We start from the raw sequence: 9958 nt of genomic DNA, 5'->3' as shown, positions 1-9958 counted from the left end.
GGTTGTAGTTGGTGGGCTTGTAAAACGAAATTATGGCCCATACACTCAAAAAATATGTTGGACTGGGCTTGTTAAATGTTGGCCCAGAAACAAAAAAAACGAATAAAAAAAAGAGTGCAGCTATAACCCTAATTCTCGCAGACACAATCTCTCTCTCGACCAAACTGACTAATTTTCTCATTCTTAACACATATATAACCCTAGTCCTTAATCAGACAGAAAAACTGGAATCCGCAAGTTTCAAAAGCCGTCGCGTTTCCTCGCCGGCTCCACCGTCTGCTACATCAAAAGTTCAGTCAGAGGTATGTTCGTCTTCCATCTCTTTCTCAATTTCGATTTCATTTGAGTTTAGTGTTTGAATGGGTTTGCTGAAAATTTTCGATTTGGGGTTTCAGACTTAAACGTTTCAATAGAGCTAATTTCTTCTTTGATTTTTCATTTCCACTAAGAGGTATACATAAATCGAGTCTCTAGAGTGTCTTTAGTTAGTTTTTTTTATTTAGGGTTTACTGTTCATATATGAAATTGATTTGGGGCTAACTGTTTCTCTTTGTTTAAAATAGAAATAGACATCATTTCCTACTTGTTTATTCATTCTTACAATGAATTAGGGTTATAACTCGATCTGGGTTTTACTTATTTGAGTTTGCGGGTTTAGTAAGAAAATGATTAGGGATAACTCCTTTTGTCATTTGAATGCTTCTGTTAGTACTCGGCTTAGATTGTTTGTGAGTTTTGATTGCTTGTGTTGTATCAATACATTATATTAGTTTTATTATGAGTTATGAATGCTTCTTAGTTATCGAGTGAACAAGTTGTTGTATCGATAATTTCATGTCATTGTATTATGACTTCTGATGGGTTTGGTCTTGTTAATATGATGCAGATGGCTTCTAATCAAGGTTCACCGAACGTTAATGAAGAACCAGTGTTTGAAGATGACCTTGAAGTTACCGAGGACGAAGTTGAGACTCCTACTCCTACGTCTGCTAATAAAGGGAAACAAAAGCTTCGGGGAATAAGAAAGGAAGGAAGAGGACAAGATCTGATGTGTGGAACCATTACACAAGATCGAAGGATGACTTTGACAAGTGCAACTGTCACTACTGTGGGAAGGAAATGGCGTGTGAAACTGCATCATGCACCTCTAATCTGATCAAGCATCTAAGATTCTGCAAGCAGCATCTTGCGCATGTAGCAGCAAAGCAACCGGATGATCAACAACAACTGGATGCTGAGACTGGAGACGGTTTAAAGCTGTGTAAGGTGTCTGATGCGGTGATTAGGGAAGCTTCAAACGAAATGGTCGTTCTAGCTGAGTTGCCTCTGTCTTTTATAGACAGCCTGGCATGGAGACATTTCTGTGCTAGAGTCAAACTGCCCAAGCCACACTCTCGGAGAACAGCGACTCGAGACATAGTGGAGATGTTTGTGAGGAAGAAAGCACTTATGAAGAAAGCACTTGCGGCCAATAAGCAGCGGCTCTCCTTGACGACTGATATATGGACGGCTCCAAAAACGATTGCTAGTTATATGGTGATAACTGCACACTTCATCGACAACAACTGGCAGTGGAAAAAATTCATCATTGGTTTCAAACACATTAGTGACCACAAAGGGTCGACTATAGCTACTGTTCTGCTAGACTGCTTAGCTGAGTGGGACATCAAGAAGATCTTCTCCATAACGGTTGACAATGCAACAGCAAACTCAAGTGCTATGAGTTTGTTTGAGGACGAGTTCAGATATGTCAGAGATGATGCACTAGTTCTCGATGGTGAGTATTTACATTTAAGATGTGCTACTCACATTCTTAATCTGGTTGTGAAGGATGGACTGCACGTTGTGGACAAGAACATTGCTGCCATTCGGAATGGTGTACAGTTTGTGAGGTCGTCTACACCAGGACTGATGTCATTCGAGGTTCGTGTTGATACAGGGAAGATGACGAGAGGGAGTCTGTCTCTGGATTGCAAAACAAGGTGGAATTCAACATATCTGATGTTGAATAGAGCGATGGATTTCAAGGTGACTTTTGACAAGATGCAGGCTGAGGACAAGTTGTACAACGACTACTTCAAGGAAAAAGTTGATGGGACAAAGAGGATTGGCCCGCCTATGAAAGAAGATTGGGAGGCAGTGGACAGGTTATTTCAATTCCTTGTCATCTTTTACAATTCAACTCTTGTCCTCTCTGGAACTAACTCCCCTCGTGCGCATAAGTGTTACAATGAGATGGTGACAATTGAGAGGAACCTGATATTACTGAGCCGAGATGGCGATGATGAGCTTAAGAAGAAAGCAGCAGCTATGATTGCAAAGCTAGGCAAGTATTGGGATCCGTTCGGTTTTGAAACCGAGATGAATCAGATGCTGATAGTAAGAAATAAGATGAAGTTTGCCAAGCTTTGTTTTGAAAAGCTTTATGGGCCAGATAGTGCAATTGCTACGCAGATGAATGAGTCCATCTTGGAGATTCTGGAGAGGTTGTTTGATGAGTACAATGTCAGGTCTGGTGGTTCTGTAAACCAATCTTCAACTCCTACGGCTAGTACAGGTACGTTTTCTCAGTCACAGTTTAGTGGATCATCGAATGGTGCATCTAGCTCTGGAACTACTCAGGACTTAGCTAGAACTAGGAACCGTAGATTGAGCTTGGCTGGTCGTTCTCGCTATGAAAGGATGGATTTAGTTTACAAAGAGATGGTACAAGAGACAGGGTTTCAGGAAGTTAGATCTGAGCTAGATTTGTACTTGTCCGAGAATGTGGAGAATCCACATATATTTGAGGGAACCGAGTATGATGTACTCTCATGGTGGAAGGTCAATACTCATAAGTTTCCGGTTCTGTCACAAGTGGCTATGGATATATTAGCAATGCAGGTTTCATCGGTTGCATCAGAGTCGGCATTTTCCACAAGTGGTCGCATCTTGGATCCTAGCAGGAGTTGCTTGACTCATTACACCATCGAAGTTCTCATGTGTGCTGAGCAATGGCTTAAGTCGGAGATACGTATGGACCGTAGAGGAAGCATTACCATTGAGCAGCTACTTGATGAGATAGAAGACCAGGATGATCTTCAAAGTGGTAAGTCAGCATAATCTATTACATTTTTCAGTTATAAGTACTAACATTACTTATATGACTTTATTTGTTTGCATTTTACAGAGTTTGGAGATATGAATTTGGAAGACTAAGGAGTCAATGAAGTATCAAAGACTGTACCAATGAAGTCAATGAAGTATCAAAGATTGTTTTTGCCTCTTTGGCTTTTGGATGTTGAACTTTTTTTATTTATGCATTTGTCTATGCTTCTCAAACTCGGATTTGTTTTATGTATTTGATGTTGCTACATCGTCTTCCAGTCTTCTACTTTTGCTTTTCAAACTTGATGATGACTTATGTTTAAGGGATTTGGTACTTTTTAGTTCTTAGAGCATGTCCATTGGAGTATGATATCACGTTTTGGGCCCAGTATCATAGGCAAATGATTTTTTTTAAAAAAGAAAAAAGCCCAAATGTTAACAACTCGTATTTTGTTAGGAAAAAAGCCTAAACCCTAAAAAAAGAAAAAAGCCCAAAGAAAAAAGCCCAAATTTTCAAATGATTTTCCGAAAATTGCCCTTCTCATTCACGACTCGTCATTTTTCAGAAAATCTCATTTTTCTCTCTTCTGCGGTTTCTCTCGCAGTCATCGGTGATTTCACTCTGTTTCTCGATTCCGGCCCCGATTAAGTCAGTTTCCGCTAGGATTCGACGGGACAAGACTGCTCAAGGTAAGACTGAACTCTATCTCTTCGATTTTTTGTTTGTTCGGTCGAAATTAGTAAATTAGGGTTTCGTAGATTTGGGGATTTTTAAAATTTCCTGTTTGGATCGATTGAAAATGGCGTTTTAGGTTTGAAATCTGTGTGTTGTAGCAATTGATACAAATGAATGAATCCGATTTGATGGGTTTGTGGTAGTTTGCTTTTAGGGTTTCTGCGATTTGGGGAAATCGGTTTTCAAGTTAGGCTCCATTGAAATTTGGTTTAGTGTGGTGTGTGCGGTTGTTCTTGGAAGTGATACAAGTTCGATGATGGCAATATGTGTTCGATTCCTGTACTTGGATAAAATTGGTTGATATCGATTGTGTTCTCAAATTTTGATCTCTTTACCTGATCTTGAATCAGCTGTAGTCACTTGATCTAGTATAGTATAGTTTACATATATGTATTGTTCTGATCCCCTTCTGTTATGGGCAGAGGATGCAACACAATTCAGTCCTGTACTGGGAGAAATCTCTCATGATTCAGAAAAAGGAAATTGAGCGGGTTAAGAGCCCGCTATACAGTACAAGTATTTTGTTGTATTATTATGCTTAAATATGTTGTTTCCGAGTTTAGACTTTGTAATCTACTAATTTTTTTTTTCTTTGACACATTTGATTAGGCCCGGTTGATGGAGATATCAGTTTTTGGAAGGCTCAGCTTTTTGGGCCAGCAGGATCGCCGTACGAGAACGGAGTCTTCCTAATTGACATGCATTTTCCTCCCCAATACCCGTTCAAGCCACCCAAGGTCTTCTTCAGAACGAAGGTCTTCCACCCCAACGTAGGAGATCATGGAGATATCTTCCTACGGATGATCAGTACCGACTACTTCTCGCCCATAAACACCATCCATAAGATTCTCACAAAAATTCATGAGATGCTGAGAAACCCAAAATTAGGTGAAGGGGAGTACTACGATGAAGAGAAAGCGAGGATGTACAAGGAAGACAAGTCGGGGTTTGATGGAAGAGCTCGGGAATGGACGTTGGAGCACGCTATGGCTTAGGGTTTAGTTCATATATCTTTATCGTTTATGTTCTTTTGTTATTGACTAGTTTGGAACACGTTTAAACCATTGAAAACAATTTAATGTATTTTGTGAATTATGCTTAAGCCGTTCATGATAAGCTCTTATTTGTTTGCAGATTTTGGTTTTTTTATCAGTTTTGGTTACTTTTGTACATTTCGGATACAAAAATGGATTTCGGGTACAAAAATACCCGATTAATTTAAGAACCGATATATTTTGGTTTTTATCGGTTCCTAGTACTTTATACCCGAACCGAACCGAAACCGAACTGAAATTCATTTGGTACCACTTTGGATTTTCTTCATGTATACCCGAAATACCCAGAACCATTCGGTTCCTACTCGGAACCGAACCGGCTATCCGAATGCCCAGGGCGAATTTCAACTTCCCAACAGTTTACTTTTTAACGGAATATGGATGAATAGCAACATATCCATACTGTAACATTATTTTTATTCATTTGTAAAACATTACAGAAGTTAATAATTTTGAACAAAATATTATGAGAAACAAAGCATGATCTAAATATACTTTGAAAATATGATAATTTTGATCATCGCTTATACATTCTAAAAATTTGTATAGTTAGGTCTATTTACATCATAAACGCATAAATAACATGCAAAAAAGTTATTCAAATGATCTAATAGTTAACTCTTTTGTGTACAAGAAGGCATCTAGGTTGTTCATGCCCGACTTAAAGCATATCCTAAGTGTGCACTTAGAGACCACTTTTTGTTATTTTTTCATCTATTTAAGGCCTGCTTTCTAAAAAGTTGTAAATAGGGGTCCAATTTTTCAAATACATAATTTATATAAATATTTGAATTAAAAAAATTGGCACATGACCAACATAATTTATATCTTTGAGCCGAGCCTGAGTTTGTAATATACATAGATTATAAATGAGGCGAAATTTAGTACTTCTTGCATTACTTTTAGATATATATGGAAATCCATTTTATCATTTAAGGCTCATTCAGAAGTTTGAATTGTGTTCTAAACATTTAGTAATATGATAACGGATGTTGACATTAGGATTAAAATTTAGTCAAAGTTTATTTGAGAATAAAAGGAATGCTAACTGAAGTTTGAAGTCAAAGTTTATCATTTAATATAGTCTTGAATGTTCTGATAGGATTGAAATTTATTTGTCAAATAAATTTTGACTAAATTAAATGAAAGTTTGATTTGATGTTTCAATGATGGACTCCATAATGTAATGATCTGTTTTGGCAGCATATTAATAAACATTTTGTTTTGGGGGTGCATTGCATTATATATTGACCAACTAAATGCTCTAATTATAATCAAATAATTGGCTTAACCAATTGTCAAAGAAAAAAAAAATTAGGAAAATGAAGAAGGCACTCTCATTTGTGGTTTTCATCATCTTCTCTACCATGCTTGCTTCCGGTATTCTCTTTTAATGCAATTATTCATTGACCATGAAATAGCCCAATGTTTTAGTGCTTTACGCACTAACTATTCCTCGATAAAATGATGCAGAATAAAATGCACCGCATCTTATTACAACTAAATAGTTATATATTTCTACATCAATTTTTTCTTACGTAAGAAACTGTACTAACAGAAATTCTTTCCCGGCTAGTAACAAGTATTTTTTGGTACTAATTGTTATAGATTCAACTGTTTCTATAGATGATCCATTTTCCATGTACTAACAGAATTTAACCATGCATGGATACTCACTTTTACAGCTGAAAATAAGGCGAAGGTGAATATAGCCCAGGTAAGTCTAGGACCAGGTCTAGTTCGTCCTCCACCTCCGTACCGTGGCGTTGGCCAGGCTGGCTTTTGCAACACTCATTGTGGGGTTCAGTGTTGCATTCAACGCTGTGCGCAAAAGTATACTGGTGGATGTGGACATTGTGACGAAATTGGTCATTGCAAATGCCTTTATCCTTGCTAAATTTGATGTTAAGTTTTTTTTTAATAAATTATAAGTTTTCTTTTTATGATGGTAATATATATATATAATATATATACAGTAAAAAATCTATAAATTAATAACATTGACTCTTATATTTTATCAATTTAGAGAGTTATCTATTTATAAAAAAATTAATTGAACCAAAACATAAATTTAAGACCAAATAAATTTATTAATTAATCGAATTTATTAATTTATCGAATATTAATTTATAGAGTTTCTACTGTATGTATGTTTTTGTTGAAATCTATACTATTTAAAGATATGTATAGTTTTGTTTGTCGTCGTTTTGCATAAAATATTGACGCCAAAACTGTTTAAGCCGCACAATATTCGATATGGGAACCTCCTTAACATGTCTGGTTCGAGAAGCGTATGAGCCATTATAGCATAAATTGAGGATATTTTGACGGAAGATAAGTTTGAATAGTTATATCATCCAATTGGTTTTCTCTCGGAAAGGTAATGATGAAAAAGACAAGACAAATTAAACATCTTAGTTTATAAACATCTATGAATAGGGTGTACGTGGTTCACACTTTCATACAACTGGGCGAAGCCAGCTTAAGAAAATTCTGGGTGCACAATTGGTAAAAATAAACATATAGGGTACATGGGGACCTGGGGTTCGAATTTGGGTTTCAATGGGTGCATTACTGGATTTTAGCCATCTCAACTAAATAAACTTTAAGATTTTTTTCACTAAATTTTAATTAGGATTTGCTATAATATAAAATTTTATTGATCCAAAAGGTTTGATCGGAATAATTGTCTTAAAAGCATGCATTACGAAAGATCGTAGCACCTACGATTTTTACATTATTTTGATTTCAACTTAAAACATATTGAAGAGTTCGAGATTTCAAGGTTGCATGCAGAAAATCACGAATCCTTATATTACTAAATTACAACTCATTTATGCAATTATAAGTTGATATGTGGCAAGCAGCAAAAAAAAAATCACTTAAAAAATAACAAAAAATAGATATAAAACTTTTAAAATTAAAATTAAAACTCTTTAATCCTAAAAATCCCTAAATTTTCTTCCACTACTTCATGGTATCTTTTCTTCGATTCAACTTCTTCTATTATATCAAGTTTTCAATTTCAAGTCTCTCTCTTCTTCTTCATTGATATATCTATATTCATCTTTTTTCTTTTCTTTTGATTCTGATCTTTGATTCTGATTTTAAATATTTGTTATAATACAAGAACTAATTTGAGACAGATTTATGCTTATTTTCTATTCAGATTCATTTCATTTTTTTCCTCCTCATATTAATATTCTGATTTTTTTTCTGTGTGATTCAGGTTGAAAATGTCAACCATTTATTATTATTGTATCAGAGATTTGTTTGCAAGAGTCTGATTACAGGTAATCGTTCAACTGCTTCTCTCTCATTTTTTTTTCGGTTTTCTTTGATGGAATGAGTGTTCTATCACTAATGTAATGTTTTATTTGTAAAAAGTAATTTAAATGAAAAAATTAATCCATGCGTAGCATGGGTGATAATACTAGTGAGTCTTATTATTCGGACCAGGATAAGTACAAATACATGTTCCTAAGACGATAATATTTTATCTGTTTAAATATTTATGTATTTTCGTATTTGATTGACTGGGTGATTTAAGTCGGATTTTTATTCCAAACTAAACCTTTTAATTGCGTGAGAGGTCCGGATTTTACAACATCAAAAATTCAAAATACGAAATTTATGTGTAAAAGTATAATTATTACGATATGTAGCAGATATTTGCATAAAATACTGTAAAAATGGAATCCAGCTTTTGGATTACCATCGTAATTTGAATTCATCATACGCATCTACTTCTTTCAGCCATTGCAGACTGACTCAACCAATAACTCGAGATGTGAATTTATTGACCATAGAACTATACAAGTCCGTTTAAAAAAAAAAAAATTGGGTCACATTGCGATTGTGGACTGGACAATTAGTGGGCCGAAATCTAGAAGCCTATAACCCCTGAAAGAAGTGTCAGATTTGAGAGGCCAGGGTGTTTCATACGCATCGCTGACATCAGCACGTAGAGACCTGATGAAATAAGTTAGTGTCTTTCCACGTAACAGACAAAGACAGGGATCGCCACGTCTCGTGGCCTATCTTTAAGCCATTATATCAAATTTTTTTTTCGGTAACAATTTTTATATCAAAATTTGTCCGAGGGAGACTCAATTATTACTAAACTAGTCTCACCTAATTCCCAACACATACCTGCTTTACTTCCCCACTCTCAAGTCTCTACATATATAACCGTAGTCAAGTAATACTACCGTTCGAAAATCATTTTTCCTTTTCCTTAAAACGTAATTTTAATTATGGCTAAATAAGAACCAATTTTGATACCATTTTAAGTTACTAGCTGTTTAATCTGCGACTTGCGCGGACCGAAAAGTTTCATTAAAATCTAAAATAAAATTTTATGTCATAAATCAAAAATAATTAGATCAAGAATTTGATACATACAAAATTAAAATAAAGCTAATCTATGAAAGTAATCATTGTCTAACATTAAAAACTTTAAAATAAATACTAATAAGTGTATGAAATCAATAAACACAAATTAAAATAAGATTAATATAAATTATTCATCTTTTTCTCTTTTTATCTTTTAATTTGTTTTTTTTTATCATTTTCTTCTTTCTTTCTTTTTTTCTTTTTTTGTTTTTTTTTCTTCTTTATTTTCTATGTCTTTTTTTTACTTTTTATTCTGCTGATTTTTCTTTTTTCACGTCTTCTTCTTCTTCTCCACATCTTTTCCTTTTTCCTCTCATACATCTTTTGATTTTTTTTCTCTTCCAGATTTTATTCCTTTTCTTCTTCTTCTTCAATGTTTTAGTATTCTATTTCTTCTTCTTTTTTTTTTCTTTTCCTTTTTCATTGTCATCGTCTTCTTCGTTATCACCGACTTCCTATTCTTTTGGTGTTTTTCGGCTTTTACCTCATCTTCATATTCTTTCTACTTTCTCCAATTCCTTCATCTTTTAAAGTTTTCATCCAATTTTTTCTCTTCCCTATCTTCTTCTTCTACTTTGTCTTTCTATTTTATTTTTTTTCTCCTTCAACAGATTCTTATTCCTATTCTTTCCAATATTCTTTTCTCTCTCCAAATTCTTCATCATATTTTAAAGATTTTGGTCTA

The 9958-nt window shown here is 34.7% G+C and overlaps 2 protein-coding genes across 2 annotated transcripts; both read left to right on the top strand.

The window, feature by feature from the left end:
• Positions 1-4248: 4248 nt before the first annotated feature.
• LOC112087799 (ubiquitin-conjugating enzyme E2 8-like) lies at positions 4249-4818 on the top strand. Its single transcript, XM_024157790.1, has 2 exons — positions 4249-4339; positions 4433-4818. The coding sequence occupies exons 1-2, from the start codon at positions 4249-4251 to the stop codon at positions 4816-4818; spliced, it is 477 nt and encodes a 158-aa protein (XP_024013558.1).
• Positions 4819-6169: 1351 nt separating this feature from the next.
• LOC18020822 (defensin-like protein 183) lies at positions 6170-8222 on the top strand. The gene is made up of 3 exons (XM_006403829.2): positions 6170-6258; positions 6564-6746; positions 8108-8222. The coding sequence occupies exons 1-3, from the start codon at positions 6201-6203 to the stop codon at positions 8110-8112; spliced, it is 246 nt and encodes an 81-aa protein (XP_006403892.2). The 5' UTR covers positions 6170-6200; the 3' UTR covers positions 8113-8222.
• The last annotated feature ends 1736 nt before the right edge of the window (positions 8223-9958 follow it).

This window comes from Eutrema salsugineum, unplaced genomic scaffold, assembly GCF_000478725.1.
Source record: "Eutrema salsugineum unplaced genomic scaffold, Eutsalg1_0 scaffold_16, whole genome shotgun sequence".
Classification (NCBI taxonomy): Eukaryota; Viridiplantae; Streptophyta; class Magnoliopsida; order Brassicales; family Brassicaceae; genus Eutrema; species Eutrema salsugineum.
The sequence above is the reverse complement of the archived record's forward strand: the minus strand, read 5'-3'. Positions and strand labels throughout refer to the sequence as shown.

What these genes read in the sequence shown, in the direction of transcription:
- LOC112087799 (XM_024157790.1), top strand. Translation starts at nt 4,249, where the DNA reads ATGCAACACAATTCAGTCCTGTACTGGGAGAAATCTCTCATGATTCAG. An exon ending in GAGCCCGCTATACAGTACAA is followed by an intron (nt 4,340 to 4,432) that starts GTATTTTGTTGT and finishes ACATTTGATTAG; the next exon opens with GCCCGGTTGATGGAGATATC.
- LOC18020822 (XM_006403829.2), top strand. Translation starts at nt 6,201, where the DNA reads ATGAAGAAGGCACTCTCATTTGTGGTTTTCATCATCTTCTCTACCATG. An exon ending in CTCTACCATGCTTGCTTCCG is followed by an intron (nt 6,259 to 6,563) that starts GTATTCTCTTTT and finishes TCACTTTTACAG; the next exon opens with CTGAAAATAAGGCGAAGGTG.